The sequence below is a fragment of the Thunnus maccoyii genome, chromosome 15 (assembly GCF_910596095.1).
Source record: "Thunnus maccoyii chromosome 15, fThuMac1.1, whole genome shotgun sequence".
Classification (NCBI taxonomy): domain Eukaryota; kingdom Metazoa; phylum Chordata; class Actinopteri; order Scombriformes; family Scombridae; genus Thunnus; species Thunnus maccoyii.
In genome coordinates this window covers 8871640-8890175 of record NC_056547.1, presented here as the reverse complement: position 1 = coordinate 8890175, position 18536 = coordinate 8871640, and the positions used below count along the sequence as shown (strand labels likewise).

General features: G+C 40.4%; 1 protein-coding gene across 9 annotated transcripts in view; it reads right to left on the bottom strand.

The window, feature by feature from the left end:
• pleca (plectin a) overlaps nt 1–18536 on the bottom strand; it is a 108913-nt gene that overhangs the window by 43753 nt on the left and 46624 nt on the right. For 2 of the 9 annotated variants that reach the window (XM_042434921.1, XM_042434925.1), the window contains exon 1: nt 6284–6421. The exons of 4 other annotated variants lie outside the window; for them this stretch is intronic. In XM_042434921.1, the coding sequence (XP_042290855.1) occupies nt 6284–6386 (103 nt within the window). In that variant the 5' untranslated portion in view covers nt 6387–6421. Of the gene's footprint in view, nt 1–1407; nt 1742–6283; nt 6422–8750; nt 8843–18536 lie in introns of those variants that run through there. 3 more of the 9 variants (XM_042434918.1, XM_042434919.1, XM_042434926.1) reach the window with 2 other exon arrangements.

Sequence of the window (18536 nt, the reverse complement as noted above, 5' to 3'; positions counted from 1 at the left end):
GAGATCTGCATAATTGCTGGATTTATGATCTTCAGATATGACAGCCGAGCCAATATCAGAGAGGATGAGCTTGTTGTTCAACACAGTTTGTCTCCCTCTTCTGATGAAAAGGCTACAATACAAAATATGGGAAAAGTCTACTTTAATCAATTTAAATGTCTAACTAGTAGCTTCTGTGGCTACTGTTGAGAAACTCCAAGGTCACACACTGGGGAACTGCACTGTTGACTTTTGTTCATGGATGGTCACTTCTGATTGTGGGAAGAGTGATTTGTGAGAGCGGTTGCCATGACAACACAGCACAAAACACACAGCAGTCGTGAGCGTACTGTTTACAGAGGAGCGGTTTTGGCCTCAGACCTCTGGGGAACTGTAAGTTTTAGAGGGGGAAAAAAAAAGCATTTCTCACAGCTCTTAAAATATCAAAGAAATTCAGAGAAACTGAGAAACGACAGAATATCTTTGTAGCACTTTCAGCAAAGCAGGATCAGCAGGTAAACAAATAGTAAGTTAAGTTTCCCTTCACTTTGATTATTCAGGCTAATCCTCTCAGCACACAAAGTGAATTTGCTCAGGGAGTTTACTCAGTCACTGTCAGAGTATTCATCGATCGTCAGTGACGAGTAAACATTCAGTCGTTCAACGTGGTGATCACGTCAAGAAGTGCGGGTGGGCTGTAGTGACTTATGGAAACACACACATGATCCTTTTTTTTTTTTTATCATCAGAGATCATTAAACAGACTCCACATCTCAGTTTGAAACATAAAGACAACACCCTAAAAAAAAGAGTTTGCATTACTATTACTGTAGGACTGCAATTAATGGTTATTTTTAATCTATTAATCTATCAATAATTTGGTCTAATAAATATCAAAGAAGAGTGACAAAATATTTATTGCAATTTACCAGATTCCAAGTAAGTATTCAAAACTAAACTTATTCCAAAACCCTCCTTATTTTTTGATTATCATAAAAGATTTATTTAAAAACACAAATATTGACATTTGAGAAGCTGGAAAAAGAGAATTTTCGCCATTTCTGCTTAAAAATACTTAAACGACTTGGACTGTTATCAAAAATTTTGCAACAGTATTTTTTTTTTTTTAATTGATGGACTAATTGATCATGTTTTCAGCTCTACGTTACTGTACCTGCTCTGTGTGAGCAGAGCTGATGAGATCACTGATAAACAGAAAAATCGCATTAACGTTAATAAAATGACAATAACATCATAACACTGAAAAATCTTTGCTCGCTGCACTCAATTTTGGCCCTTGGGGCGTGTTGTATTCTGGGAGGAGGCATGGAAAAGTTTAACATCATCACCATCAGCCCCTCCCTACCGGAGCCTCCTCCTATTACAAGCGCCGAGAGAAGGAGACGGCGGCTGAGCGCTCGGACCTACCTGCGCAGCACATGCGGCTGTACAGATGAGACCCCACTTCTTCGCAGCTCATTTCATGGATGTAATTAGTTCGTCGATATATAATTTCCCGATCCAAGCCGCCGCACCAGGACGGCACAGCAGCATGCACCGTACCCTCCACTTCAGCCATCCCGGTGTGTGTGTTTGTGCTGCCGCGTGAACGCAGAGCGCGCCGGACTTTCTCGAAAACGCCCACAAATACGCGTATTTCTCCTAAGTGGTCCCAGCCCTTAAAACTTTCTCCTCTGCTCTACTCGAGCCACATGGAGGAGGGAAAAAAAAAAAACATAGGGTCGTGTCAGATTGCAGACACTTTTTCAAAAGCCCGGCCCACTTTTGTTTTGTTTAGTGAGATGAATATGAGAGCTCTCCGCTGCTCCATCCTGCTCTGCTGTCGCCTCCGTGCGTAATAACGATTTGTGCTATTAAAGCGCGCCTGGGAGGGACATCCCCGAAATACATAGACCGGAGGATTGTATAGACTGCGGAGGACTTCAAGCTACGTCCTTATTTTAGCATGTGTAATGTCTATGCCTTTCCCAAGATTACATAACCCCTCGAGGCTTCCTAATGCAAAGCAGAAACTAGTTTAACTTCTGGTAAGACACGTCTGATGTGTGATTATTAGAACCAGGGAGCGACGCTTCTTTTTATTCTCTCTCCGTGAGGCAGAGTGCAGGTTTGACAGCGAGCATATTGCAACGTTTGCCCGTCGGCTACCTACTTTCTCCCCACATTAACACATTTATGATCCACAACAGCTGTGGGTCATAAATTATTTTTATGATTCTTGTTTATTCCTCTTTGCGTAACATTGAGAAACACCTCACAATCACGAGCATTGTCTTATTTTCAGTTCAAGGCAGCCAACAAACTATTGCATGTCATAGTAATTAGATATTATTTATTGAGGAGGAGTGTTTTTTTAAAGTACAGCCTAGATTAAAGAGTATAATTTCAACAATATAAGATCTTCAGTTACAGCTGAGACAATGAAATCACAAATCAGGCAAATCTCAGATCTATTTTTTAATAACGTTAACTTAAAGGAACAATAAAGCTTTTAAATTTCCAGTTTAGGTCAGCCAAATAATATTCCAAAACTTTAAAAAGAGTGTGTGAATCTCTGCACTATGAATTTGTGCACAATAAGTATACTTTCAGTGTTTTTTCTTATTTACCTTCAACTAGTCTTTCATATTGTATTTTAAACTACAACCTATAACTGTACATTTTCTGTGGATGTTGTAAGTACGTTTTTAAACATGCCTGCACATCTGGAAAGCCATATTCAAAGTAGGAACGATAAGAAATGCATCCATCTGATCTGATTAATTCTCTGGAACACAACAGTGTTAATTCAAATGTTGCAGCAAAACACAGTCTGTGTTTCAGATGAAGCGTTTTTGAAAACATCAGTAAACACCAATAAATAAAATAACTAAATCTCTTATTACATCTACGTCTTTAATCTTGAACTTATTAAAAATGTGAGTTTTTTTCTAAAAGGAATGATTCAGATTTTTCCACAAAGCGTGTCAAGGAGACACGGATGCTGGTTCTTGACCCTCTGAGACATAAACACAGATCAGAGCCAAGCTCCTGCATCAACATGTGACAGAGTCACCAACACGGGTACACCGTGTATTGAATTATATGTACTGTATTTTATTTATTTAACCTTTAATTAACTAGGAGAGTCCCACTGAGATTAAGAAACTCTTTTTCAAGGGAGACAGCCAAGACAGGCAGCAGTATAAATAAAAACACATAGTTACAGACAGAAAACATTGAGGACACTGCCCTATGACAGAAGACACGCCTGAATACTAGAGTGGTTTACCACTAATGTTTTTTTTTTGTTTTATTAGTTATTGCGAAAGGCATGTAGGGTGTATGGTGGGCGTGCATTGTTTTCAAAACATGCCATGTTGTTTCACTTTTTAGTTTAAGCAGAGTGGGCTGTCTTCCCTCCTCAAGCCTGTTATTACAACCACAGTGACAAGAGGCGGGCAAAGTGAGTCACAGCTGCTCACCAACAGCCAAAATCTGAATCCAATCCTACAATGTGCTGTATGTGGCATGTGGTTTAGCAGACAGAGCCGCCAGTCTGCAGGGCCGTCCGTGAACACCGCTGCAGATTTGGGTGTGGCTTCCTAAATGGATTTGATAAAGTCGGTGTTGAAGCTGGTGTTGTGAAGTAAATTGCTCTTCCTAATCTTTTGAATCTTCAGAGAGCTTCATACAAAATCATGAACGGAAATCTCAGGGCAAAAGAAAAGGTGAAAGCCAACAAGAGACGGCGCTTAAGTGTGTTCAAAATCAACAGAAGCTTCCTGCTGAACATCATAACTGTTTATGATTTCTAGAAACTCATAATCACTTAGCGCAAATGACGTCTTAATTGCGTGCATACCCACAGCACTGGGAGTCTTTTAAAGGTCCAGAGGATCAACGTGGGGCCTCGTCAAGGAAAATCATATAACTTCTCCTGCAGTTTGTTATGACGGTATCTAGGATACACAGTCCACCGTCCCCAGTGTCAAGTTTACTACCAGTAGCCAACCCCATGCGCGGCACTTGGTGAGCTTTTTTTAAACCTGGCTCTGGTTGAAATCCCTTTTACCTACTTTCACCTTCCTGCTGTGTCAAAGGCATCTTGTTGCTCCAGCAAACTATATTTCAACTTACAGGAGTGGACAAGTTGTGTCGTTAAATCCAGCATGTGACGCTGCTGATCTCTGACTTGTACTGGACCTGTAATGTAAACAGTGACAACACTACAGCCAGAAATCAATCGCAACACGTCCCTGCTCTGTTAAAAATACATCATTAAAGTGCAGACAGAGTCTGGGAAGAGGAAATATGACCGTGGCTGATGTACAGGGTGTAGACTTATTGTCTGCACTGCGGCAAATACAGAGCTGAAAGCATATCTCTTCAAATTCAAATCAGCTGGATATTGACAGTAGGCAGAGATATCACGCAGCCTAGTTTTGCAATGCCTTGTTTGCCTGCTATTTACCAGTCAAACTACTCGCCCAGGGAACCTTGATCAGTACTTCAGCTGAGCAGTTTACTGAATACATAGTCAAGCGGTACAGATGGATTTAAAAGGTGGATTTTGGGGATAAAAAGAAAATATGTTTTTAATTTCTCACTTTTTGCTTTTGTTCTATGAATTCCACATTAAGTCTCTGCATGGCTATTCTCCTTTTTCTCATGACTTGTCATTAAAATGATAGTTCTCCTGTCATAACAAACTGAGGCAATTCACTGTTGTGAAAAGTACCTTTATCTACTCAGGTGCGTCCTTTCCTCCACTTCCTTTGAAAAGGACTGTGCAGTTTATTATCTAACTCAGACCAGTGGGAGAGATAAAGGAAAAGTACAATACCTGGCTTCAATTTAGCAAAACATCCAAGCACACAAGATGATGAGCATCCTATTACAGTTTACACCATCCTGATTTGAAATTAGACAAAATGTGAGCACTGTAGAGCAGGTAGAGGAGTTATCATGTGACTTGAGGCTACTTGAGGCTTTTAGGTTGTTTTGCGCTGCTTCATCGTTCGTAGGAAGTCTGCTGAATTGTTTCAGACTACGTCCACACTAATAGGTTTTCATTTTAAAAAGAAAACGATCTCCATCCACACAAGTGTTTTAGCACCGTTTCAGAAATAATATGATCATACTAACACGCCTGAAAACACATATCGCATGACCATTCATATACAGGCTTCTGATTGGCCAACATGGTTTTAAGGTTAGTGTGATATCGCTGCATGCTCTTGACAGTGTTTTGTGTTTTCATTTGGATGGAGATTATGATGCTTGTGTGGATTTTTTTTGAGAATGAAGGGGGGAAAAAACGTTTTCAAAAATACCTGTGTATGTGTAGACTAGGCTTCAGAGTGCCGACTGTGCAAACTGGTTTTTCATATTATACTCAGAGGCAGAAAAAAAAACAATTGTCCTCTATCTGCACCTGCAGACTGTCTGTCAGATATCCTTTAATTTGACTCAGGGTGTGTCTCCTGCACAGGTGCGTTTGACAGCCTCTATTGTGGCAAGCTGTGTCAACAGAAAAATATGGTGAACAAAGGCGTGTCTGGTGACTTTAAAGGTCACAGATGCCTGGAGGTAACCTTCAGGCTGTTCAGCAGACTGAATAGATTCTTAATTCTTTTTCCCTGGAACCACATGATTGGTGTGTGAAGAGGATATGCTTAACTTTTAACTCTAAGCATTCCAAGAGGAAACCGGCTGGACAAGCCAATTAACAACACAGGAGTAACCACAAATAAAGTCAAGATACTCTGAATAGTAAAGAGCTTAAACTCACATTAAGTCACCTTAAGGGAGCCAAACAGCTCTGATCTCATTTCTACAAGGACAGAACTTGACGAAATGATGGAGTGATTAAAATATGATAAAAAATGATAAAGAGATACTATTCAAGGAAAAACCCCAGCAGAGAAGCAAAGCTAATACTGAAGTGTTCACATACAAATCTGTGACGAAGCCAAAACCCTCCAATCACAAAGAATACTCCAGCTCTGACGTCATCAAATTACAGCCAGCATTCACAGGGTTAACTACAACATCTCCATACCACAGGAAACTGAGACGTGTGAGGAAAAAAAAAACGGGGGGAGTGAGGAAGAGAGTGGAGTGTGCGCCACAAAAACACACACGACAAGAGAGAGCAGAGACGACGGATGAGGACAGCCGGCAAGAAACTATTTTGCACTGAAAAATCTTTGATCTACCGTCCTTTCAAGACCTTAGGGACAGTATCGTCATCTCCTCTGAAGTAAGCCTCAGTAGCAATGAGTTTTCCAGCTTTTCTTACCTTGCTTCTTGCGTATTCTCCACTGCCAAACAGCGATTAAGGTAACAATGTGACCCACAACCACCAGGGTTGGGAACACATGTCCAGGGGGGCTTGTCGGCATCGGGCCTGGTACAAAGTGGAGAGTCCCAGGCTCTGAAGACAGGTGGGAGGGCTGGTGGCGGGGGGTGAAAGGTGAGGGGGAGTGGTGGGGAGGAGGAGGGGGAAGCCCCTAGGGGTGTGTTGCCATCCCGGACATTAAACAAGAGCTGCAGCCAAGTTGTCCGTGACTTTTACAAGAGAGAGAAGAACGAATGAGCACCCCTCCCACTCCTCTCTTCCCTGTGACTCAGTGCTCTAGCTGAAGTGGCTGATCTCCCTCCCTCCCTCCCTCCCCCTTTTTCCCTCTACTTTACTCTAACAATTCCTCTCTTTCCTTTCTATCCACTCTTATATATATACTTGCACTCATAGTCCAAAATTCGCTCAAATTCTCTAAGCATAAGTAACTCTTCAGCCCCGACGAAGTTAAAAAGATCCCTCCTCCTCTGAAGTGAGTCTACAGGTTTGCCCTACAGGAACTGGCTTGCTACTTCACTCGCTGCAGCCTATCTGCAGGAGTTAATAATATATGAGGCTGTTTTGTGTGACACACACAACACGCTCATTCAGGTCAACCTTGATAAGAGGCAAAACGAAGCACAAGTGAAATCCACCTTGAGCTTGTGTCAAAGTTCTTACTCATTCACTCCATAAGATTTTCTTTCACTCACTGAAGCCCCTTGCAGTTATTTTCCATTTTGGTTTACGAGTCACAGACTATCCAAGGCCAGCCCCTTCCTCCTTTTCCAAATGTTTACACTGAAGCCGTGCCTCCACATTTCATTTTTCCCCTCACAGAACAACCCCCTCGCTATCAATTCATTCTCATTATGTAACTTTACAATGTTTCCTTAAATGCTAATTGCTTCCTTATGTTTGGACAGCTCAACCAGTGCCTATGAGTTTCCCAGAAGCCTATTTAACTGGATACTGTTTTACCACCAACTATTCCAGAATACAAACTACTTTTTTTAACCCTTAAATCAGTGAGTGCTTTTCATTTTTCTTCTGGACGAGACCTGTTATTAAAACAGTGAAGAGCCTTGGGGGGAAAATGTCTTTTCAAACGAGACAGTTTGTCTGACAGTGTATCTTTAAACTCAAGTAATTTAGGTATTTTCAAACCTGCCAATCAACCATAAATACCTCTGCTGTCTGTCTCTGTATGATCACCAGTGAATTCCGCTGTGAGCATTTCCTTGTTCTCAGGATTAAAGCAACAAACCTTTTGTTTTCAGTGTGTTACCTAAGAGAACAGAGCTGTGCACAGACTGTAAGCCCTTGAAAAACTGCAACTGCAATAATATACACTTAACACCTGCTTGCATCACTATTGAGACATCAAAAGCATCATGCTGCATGGGCAAAATGCCATCTTTACCAGTGTTTATGTTCTGTTATCAGAACATTGTGCAGGCATTGGTGTGCAGCACTAACAGTGTCACTTTCATCTCTAAAGCCACATAGAAACCCAACACCAAGACAAGGAGCATGATCATGCAGTCAAGGCAATGCGATGCCGCACGCCAACCATGCTCCATAAAACGAGCAGAAATAGACATTACAACTTAAACGTCAAGTTGACTTTGACATGAGAACAATGTCAAGTTTTTTTTACAGGGAAGAATTCAGGATGGTCTTATGATCTACAGCACTTCTACTGCCAGAAAAAAATCTAGGATGCAGCATGTTATGACAATAAATTTAAAAAGACAACCAGTTGAAATCAGAAGCTGCAACAGGGAAGAAAGGGTGATTGTAACTGAGTGAAGTTGGACTTAAGTTTTGGCAGTTCGTTCTGGGTGAGACCTTCTATGATCTTGAAAATGTCAGCCAAACACCCAAAGCTCTAGAAACTGGAAACTCAATTTCGCAATTAGTTACAGCGAAGACTGAGCAAAGGGAATAAAATGAAGGGAGCAGTACAGATGTCTGAAATAAATTCATTCCACCACTCCTTCATGGGAGGAGTCAACCCACTCCCACTCTCTTCACATGTGTTTGCTCAATGATTCCCATATTGTGATACATGCTCAGTATACTCACATGTATGCAATGTATCCCAATTTCACACACCTATACAGTCTTTTAAGTAAAAAGTTCTTTTGACTTTAGTTAAAAAGGCTTAATAGTTAATGATAAAACATAAAATAACATTTTCTTATCAGCACAGGTTGGTTTAGGTCAGCAATGAGAGGAATGTGAGAGATGTTTTTAATCTACAAGCTTCTAAAACAATAATGATCCTGGGAGTGGCACTGCCCTCAAAAGGCATGCAAAATGCAGGAATTTAAAGTCAGCCTTTTTTAGTTTAATTCTCTTAAAGCATCACCATGTGCACAGATAGATTCTAAAATCATATTTTCTCATGAAAGGAAAAACGTACCGTTTGGTGGTCCTGAACAGAAACAACAGCATAAGTCCATCTTCTCTCAGCGTCTTCACAACTTTTAGAGAAAATACTGAACTGCCAAAGAGTCAGATCTGACCTCATAACATTGTGTCCTGATCAAAACCAGGGGGGCGTGCTGAAAAAGCAAGAGAAGAAAAAAAAAAAAAAAAAAGGGGAACCGGAGGCAAGGCTGGGAAGTAAAACCTAGACAGCGTTGCAAGTTTGATTTAATTCATGAGGCTTTCCTCAGTGGAAACAGCATCTCATGCGTGGTGGTTTCTGACGAGCGTCACTGGATGGGATCCATGTGCAGGACTGCAGAAACTCCCAGGGACACATTCATATATTCATACAAGATTTAGACAAAGAGCGGAAAAGATGATTTTTGCCAACAAGCTACTGTGACAAAGGCTTCTCTGTGAAAGTCATAAAAAAGTTGGAGACAGTGCAATTATGCACCATATCCACAGGATATGGCTCATTCTGTATGACTACTAGAGCAGTGGCTTTGATTTAAAGCTGAAACAGTGAGAGCTGGAACATTTTGCTAATATTAGACAATAACCCCACTTTTTTTTTTTTAATTTGACTTTTGGTCACACTGGCACACTTCTGTGGCTTTGTAAGTGCAATCCTTCCTTTTGGTCATGATTCTTTCTTTAGTTGTGTTGAGCTGTGTAGAAGGTTTTTTAAGATACACTAACGATAGACAGTGCTGAAAAATTAATTGATTAATTTATTGGTGAAAAGACAAAATAAAATTTGACAATTTTGATTGATTAACTGCCGACAATGCCAAACATTCACTGGTTCCAGCTTCTCAAATATGACGAATTTCCACTTTTATGTATTATATTTTTTTGCTTTTTCAGGAAAAAACAAATTATTTTAAGTTGTAATTTATTTGAAGTTTTCTCCCTTTTTTGTACATTTTTTCAATTAAATTATTAATCAAGAGATTCTACAAGTAACTAATAATGAAAACAATTATCAGTTGCAGCCCTAAAGATAAATAATAATACCACGCACTCTGCACTCTCATACACTCTATTCCAGGCAACATACAGTATGCGTGTCTTAAAGGCATGTTATCTATGCAGCTGTGCGTTATTCTTGAGCCAACCCAGGCCTTGTACTTCACCGTGATGCCTAGCATTCACCCATAATAATCTTGTGCTGGGGAGAGACAGAAAGTAGCCAGTCAGAGGCCTGCCCGCAGCCCACACCCCCCTGGATTTAACACCAGGGAACCCGATCCCAGACACTGCCAGGCAGCGTGGGTGGTGTCTAACTCAAGGTCTTCAGTGTAAAGTTGTGAACTGTAATTTGCTTCAGTCTTATTCTCTAAATAAACACTCACTGTACAACTGGCATTATAATAAAGAAAACACAGAGGGTGCAATTCTGGTAAAAAAAAAAAAAAAAAACAATCCTAGGAACACTTAAAACAATGTGTTGCCACTTAATCAGACACGCAAAGACCTGTCCTATAGGATTATCTGATACACCGGCTGTGAGAGACACACTCCTACCCGCTTCAGCCTCTTTGGTCCTCTCCATAAGCTGAGACTCACCATAAAGTATTTCTATGCTGACACCTTTTGGTAAGACGACAGTACTGTTCCAATAACAAAGATTCCTACCTTGGCCGTGTTGAATCAAAGCCTCCATGAAGTCTCTATTGTAATTCATTTCCATCCGTAGCTCAAGTGGTTTCTTGATGATTTCTCTTTGTCACTATATTACGAAACAAATGCAACACATAGTACTGTACTATGAGACAGCAGGTTTGTAGCTCTGTGTGCTACTGTGGCTATTCCATTGAAGTACAGTATGGTCTTTTTAAATGTTGGAGTTTAAACTCATTGCAGGCTGGGCTAAAAAATTGAAGGGCAGATGAAAGGTGGCAACTGCCACATGTTCTCATCTGGACTGCTTCGGCTGGTTCGCCCCTTCTTGCGGAGGCACAGACAGGAAAAGCTGAGTGTGGCTTAATTGGACTCACATTTCCCAGTCTCTGCTTAGTCATATATCTGCCTTGACAATGGAAAGTTGTAACGCAGACTGCGTATTAAGGTAAAGCCTGGCGGTTTAATATGTGACTTAAGCAGAAGCACTGGTCAAACTAACATCTTTTTCAGGCTTTCATCAACATTTATATGGGAACTGTGGGGAATATTACATTTTCTGTAAGATGCAGATAAAATGACCTGACTGGACGGTCAGTATCCTTTCATGCAGGTTTCACATGTTAATATTGTGCAGTAGCAGGACAGTACTTATAGTAGGTCACTTTCTATCCAGCAGATGGCAGAATGAACTCCATCAGTCATACATGTCCAAACACAGCAGAACAGTAAGCACATGGATATTGGATCCACAGACTCATTAATTTTTATATAGTGTATATGCAGAGTGAAATTTCGCCAGGTTACAATAACTAAAAATGTGTACAAAGATTTGATTCTGAACAAGCCATATGTAGCTAAAGGCTTAAATACACTATTGAGGTAAAAAAAACAACAACTTTTAACTAAACTGTATGTATACAAGCATGTATATTTATTGTACTGGTCGCTTAGTAACACTGCTCTACAGTGCGATAGAGTCCAAAACAAGTTTCCCACGGGGATGTTGGACACACTGGATTTGTGGGTTTATGTGTAAGTATAGACTGCAGACACTCTTGGATAACTGCCTGCTGTGTCTACTTGTTTGGAACGAGCATATATTTGCATTACTAGACTTATAATCTGATGCCTCTGCTTGTCAGAGACAGTATGGCCTCATGAACATACAGTAACACAAGCTATCTGTTTGGTTTTACCCCTAAATATCACACAGGAAGCCTTTGTAAATATTTGCCGTGTAGATAAAACAGAGCAGACATAAAGCCTCACAGGCCACACTAAATGCAGGGGAAAGAGAGAGTGGGCACAGAAAGAGGAAACAAAACAGCACAAAAACACACCAGGCCCTTTTTAACACACACATTCAACAATGAACATTGTGCAAGTATTTTTAAACTTTCCTATGTGAGATTCAAATTCAGATATAAAACTTCCACTTAATAACTGGCCATGCAAGCATGTCATAGGTTGGCACAATTCTTCATGCACCCAGTAAAATGACACCTAATTAGCAGTCTGGTTGTTATTTAGCTATATGGAAAATGACAAGACCATTACTTGCATCATTAGAAGATCAAATTATCTCTCTCTCAGCCTCACAAACACAAGCAGCGCCCATAGCAACGCCCAGATAGCCTCTACTGCAGACAAGAGGAAAAAGAAGGAAACAGAGGAGGAGAAAGAAGAACTAGGATGAGTTCAAACCTTCTAAGAAGTCAGGCCAGACCCTCTGAACCTGCTCAGTCTCAGGGTCCTCTGTGAGGAAGCCCCAGTCTCCCTGAAGCAGAGTTGTCTTCGGGGCAACAACTGGATACTCTGAAAAGTCTACGGTGGCTGGACAGTCTGCCTCAAAGGTTGCATTCTTCTCCTGCTTAAGTCCAAGACCAGAAGCTGTGTCAGGTGCAAATTTGGATGAGGTTTCTAAGGGAACATGAAGCTGAGAGATAACTTTCATAGGAATGATCTCTGTCATTACTTTCTGGGTGTCTTCTACATCATAGTCAACCACGTTTTCCTCTAATAGGTCTGTGAAATCATCTGTATCTGTTAATGGAGGGGTTGGTAAGTCGTGATCAGAATCAGCAGACGCATCGGTGATGATCATTTCCTCAAGAACACCTTCTTCATCTTCCTCTATCTTTTGCTCTCTGTCTTCAGTAAGTGTTGAGAACAAAGGGATTGTTTGGGGGTCCACTACCACATGTTCACCAGCTTCAACCTCAGGTACATCCTCTTCAAGCCCCTCCAAGGCAAGATTCAGGGTCTCTCCTCTTGTTACATCTTGTGACAGTTCTTTTGAGGGCTTCTTGATTGTAGCCTGTTCTACAATTGTGTGAACCGCCAGATTCTCTTTGGACACCTTTGGTACAATTGGAGAGGAACTGAGAACTAAAGAAGCCGGTAGCTTGGCCTTCTTGACTGAGACATGACATCTGATGGATCTGTCCTCGACAGAGAGAGAATCAGTTCCAAAGGGTTTACCGTGACCTTCCTTGGGCCAACGGTCCTCTCCTCCACAGACATCCTTGCCTCTCTTGAAAAAGGTCTGAGTCTGAACCCCAGGCTGAACTGATGCATCATGGTCGCATGAGGCTTTTAAGTTTTTTGGAGGCCTCTCAAATGGTTCTTTCTCTTCTCCAACTCTCTTGTGACGGTAAATACGCCTGTCCATCATGGCCTCCTGGCTTTCCCCTCCAGCCCTAGGTTTTGGGATATAAGTTGTGATGGCTTTCACTGTCTGAACTCGAGCAGAGGATGCAGGGCGATGAACCCTTTGTAGGGGTGCAGGCATGATCTCCAGTGGAAGGTGAAGGTAGTCACGCAGGTATGAAATTCCTTCATCTGTAAGATAGTAATAGGCATGTTTCCAAGCATATGTCTCCCTGACATAGCCCTTAGATTTGAGGGAGCCCATAGCACGGATCACCTTCAAGTTGGTGATCCCCTTGAAATCAGGGTGCATGGACTGTGGACGCTTGTCCTTCTTGGCCACAATGACACCATCTTGGAAGAGAAGCTCATAGATTGCCCTCAGATCGGCTAAAGGCATTACCATTCCAGCTACCATTTTGACTCCTTTAGTTTTCTTTTAGCTCTTCAAGGAATTTCTTCTTGAAATATTCCAGACTATTACAACTTCAACATAATATTTGCATGCAGTAACATCCCCTAAAAATACTTGTCAAAATTAGGTCTTTCTGTATCTATTTTACTTTCCTGTGATGAAGCATCAATCTAGAAAATTGTCATCATGAGCCAGCATGGAGAAACTGCAATGCTCACAACCCCTCCTACCTTTCTCAGTCCCCAGTCGAAAGAGAAACAGTGTGGACGAGAGGCGAGAGTGAAAAAAGAAGTAGAATCCAAGGGGGTGTGTGCACACAGGATGCAAACAGAAACCAAAAGGATCAGAGGGAGCCGAGCAGAGGAGGTTTGTACCCTGTGTGGCTAAAGAGCATTACTGATACAAACCCACCACCACCTCATCTGCCAGCTTTAACAGAGTGTGCAAGAATCAAACATATGATCAAGACCAAAAAAACCTGCATGTCAGATAAAGTGAGCTACATAACAGCAGCAGCTTATCCTCAGTCATCCAAGATTGTCTCACACTTTCTGACAAATACAGGCATCGTAACTGTTTTGGAAAAAACAATTTCCTCTATGTGAAAGATAAAGATTGTGTGCAATTTGAGTTGGCATTGGATAATATTTACACAGTTGGTAAATGTGCAAATCAAACAGTGATTTGACAACCTTACTTATGATGTTTACATGACAGTATTCAACCACAAAATCAACCATGTCTTTTAAATTAGGCTGAGACATCTGAAGTGTTATTACAGCAGCTTGTCTAAGACACTGACGTCAAGAGCTGTAAACCTCCAATTTGGCTGCCAAACTGTGTCACTGCACATCAACTGAAATCCCTCCAGTTGCACTAACAATCATACATGAAATGATTATCTAGAAAACCATTCTTGCCATATATTGCAACTTACTGACAAATTAAGTAATTTAAAGGTCACATGAAACACCTGCTGAGGAAAATCTTAAGTAAAATCTCACCAAAACAATTACATACATTTAAACAATATTTTTTAAGGGATTTATGTATAGACCCAGTTGAGTCATTGATGAAGTGATGAAGTGTCAAAAATACTTTTAAAACTTTCAACAGAAAGTAGGTCTCTCACCTCTGGGTGGGCAACACTATTATGATTTACATTAAACTGTAATATAGGCTATATATAGGCTAACAAATATAGGCTAATAATTTTGAATGACAGTGTTCAACAAATACTACAAACTCAAGCTCTGAAGACCGAAATGTCTTTAATAAAAATTAGGACAAGTGATCGACAGTATGTGGAATGTCAGTATTTATATTTGGCATAGGAAAAGTTGACATGGCAGAGAAAGTGTGGTGCTGAGCTTTTGGTCAATGGTCTTTAAAAAAAAACAGAGTCTAATAATAACCAAATGAATAACAAAAGGACAGAAATAATCCAGACATTACCGCCTCGTGGTACACCACTGACAAAGTATTTTACACAAATCCAGGTCAATGATGAATGTTCCTTTAGAGGTCATGGATCTGAAAAAATATTGTACTGTTCCTCACATGACTGATACACAGGTGAATATAAAGAACTGTAACATGTCTGGTTGATTGAAGGTTGTTGCCAACATTGCTTACTTTGTCCATTTCTAAGCCCAAAACATCTAGTTTTGTTAAATATTTCAAATAATAAACTACTTTTCCAGGGAAGGGAGATCATTATTTCCAGTGCAAATAATATTATTTCAATCATTTTTGAGAATCAAGTGCTATTTTCATAACCAATGCAGTGGTCTGTCTTAATGTGTTGTATTTTGTTTTAACATAGCTGCAATTATTCTTAAAAAAGAAAGAAAATAATTAAAACAAATCTGAATGGCAAATATGGACTGCATAACTTGGTGAGATACATATTTTTCTTCATAAAAATAAACAACTTATTTACATTTTTGGAAACTAACTCTTCATACAGTATACAGGTCCAAATTCTAGGCTTGAAATAAACAACAAACTATTAAATCAGATTAAACCACACTACAAATGCATGGTATTTTACATGTAAATTGAAAGCTTTGCTCCTTTGTTGGTTACTGTCAGTTATACAGTTTATCTAGTCATATTGCAAAGCAGTAATTAATATTATATCCTTTGTTTAGAGTTAAGATTTATAAGAGATAGTCACAAAGTTGGTACACTGTATTTGTAAACCAGGTTGAGTGTATCCAGAGGAGGAATGGAGCTGACAGATAAAAAAGTTCATCTGATAAGCAGTTGAGATGACACACAACCACAGGCCTGAGGGGAAAACCACCATCCACACAAAACACAACACATAACAGAAAGCTGCAGCGGGTCTTCAATATGCCACTCTGACGAAAAGCAAGGGTACAAAATGAATAGACCTCTTTGTATGTAAAACTGCTGAAGGTGTCCAATATACTGTCAAAGTCATTATTTCCAAAGGTAAGGAGTTGTGTCAGAGGGTTCTTATGTTTCTTTTGGAAAAAACTAAACATCACTAAAGGTCAATCACTGACAGAGTCCATAATCTCTGGTCTCCCTGCTTTTCCCTCAACAGTCGTAGCCCTCATCCAAAACCAGCCAATGCTGCAAACCAAAACGGAAAAGCCATCAAGTCCGTTTTTTCCCTAAGAAAAAACAATTGTGCCTGTGTTAAATGCTCTTTTACTCAACCTCCGCTTAGACTGATTGACACTGGAAAGCAATATGAAATCCAGGATAACTACGTTTGCCAATCCTAAAAAAAACAAAACAGGAGGTTTGGAAAATGCAGGGGATGGTGTTTTTTTCCCCATTTTTCCCCTCCCAATAAGGTGCTAGAATTCAGTCGCCCTGTGATGGCTGTACTGTTTCACTGTCATCCTCTAACTTTATTACATTAGGATCCATATTAAGGTAGCGCATAAGTCTGTGCAGAGCATCTAGCACAAGGCGAAGTAATAAGATATAACTGAGAAGCTTCATGTTTTGCAGACATGGGGAGAACATCTGGTGTCACTGTTCTGTTTCGAGCAGTCGTTGTTCTAATAATTTATCCCCTTAACGAAAATCACCTTCTGCCTGCTTATTTGTCACTTTGTTTGTCAAAAAATAAATTTGAAACAGACTCTTTCTCTATTGGGAGCAATATTTCATAACAAATCGCTGTGAGTAACAGCATGCAGAGGAGGCACTAAAGCCTAAGGACTCCAGCAGGTCTGGGTTTAATGGTATTCACCAATAATTCTTCCAGTTCAATAGCTTTCTACAAGGACTCTCTCTCAAATACAATAGTATGTAGAGTCCTTGGTATCCCTTTCTGTGACTGACAGCTTATCTAACCTTGTGAACTCTCCAGATGGAGATAACCCCACCCTTGTGGGGCACGGCAAAGTTAAAACAACCACTCAAAATAGTTTTTCCCCATTTTAGGCTCCACTGCAGATCATACCAGGTGAGTGGTGTGCTGCCAGTTCCTTGGTATTTTGATAGTCTTTCACAATAATGATAGATATGCTATACTGAAGTGGTAAGTTAAGATATCTGGAAGAATGGATCACAAATCATAAACATGGATGAAATCCTGCTTTTCTTGCATGGGCAGAGTCTTGATATATGACACAGCAGATAAAATCAAAAAGAAAACAGATCTCTCACGGCACAAGAATTCAGTGGTCTTTTTCTTTTTGATTAATCTTAAACCTTGAGGCCTGTGTTGAGTTCTTTCACTGGATGGACTGACTCTATCTCCATGTGCTCTCCATTACCTGTCCTGTCCTAAATCAAACAAAACAGCACCAGCAAAAGACTTTTGTTTGGTTACCAACCACCAAACAGATGGAGGGCGATGAAACAATGTGTACCTGCGTCAATCCTCCGCCAGCTCACAACTAAAGCCTTTAATATTACACACTGCGCACAAAGTATTGGCTATTACACAATGCCAAATATATAGATAAATGCTGCTGAGTAATACATTCATTTCCAACCAAATGTAGTTAATATACTGCAGCGGAAAACTCATTTAAACCAAGACTCCTTGGAAAAATATCTCAACCTTCTCTGAACACCTGCTGTCGATGTGCCCTTGAGCACCAAAACATACTGATTATTCTGAGCAGCTACCCAATGTGAACTGTGAAGCACAGCCTGCCTGGGTATAAAAAATCTGGTTTACTGTAGCCGTGATGGAAGCTCATTGCCATGGTGGAGGTGGAAGAGGACGAGGGAACGGAGACAGCTCAAGGTGACAGCGGCTGCTTTAAAACAAACTCATTCAACTCTTCTGGCAGATGAAGTGCTCCCCGCATTCCAGTTAATAGTTTATAGCAAGTCATTTAAGCTTTACGGTTGTCTTCCAAGTCGTTAAATGCAACTCTGCATTTTGATACTTGGAAACAGAGCAGTGCTGGAAGGAGTGTTGCTTAAACGATGTACACACATTATAAATTTTCGAACTATTCCGCAACTATCACATTTTAGCTCACACCCGACACATTGCTCAATAAACGCAAGCGAGTAGAGAAACGCCCGGGGCCATTCTGCTTGCTAAGTTGTCTGCACCGAAATAAAAGCCAGTTTCTGCGGATATGCAGTATAAGTATCAACGGGTGTCACTTCATCTGTGTTCTTATGTGTTCCATTTGTTCTCTCTGTTTTTGAGTACTAACATCTGTCCAACTCATGTTCAATGAAATTAAATATCTTTTACCGATTCCGGGAATTATGATCTGCTGATGTGTCTTATCAGAGATCAGCTTGAGAGGAGCTGAAAGACTCAAGAAACAACTTTGAGGTGAAAGGCTGAATGGCTATTTAATGATGCTTTATCAGAAACCATAGACAACAGCACCATTATCATCCACAACTGTTAAGATGTTCAAAGTCATGCTCTCTCTGCTCTCTCTCTAAACTGAATCTTATTATGCATACATATTATTTAATCCACATTTCACTGTGTTTACTCTGTAAATAAAAAAAATGTGTCCAACATAGAAGTTTACATGTGTGAATTTCATGCTGAAATCTGACATGTCATCGTCCACATTGACAGGATTTGTGATGTGTCACAAATATCAAGCATGTTCG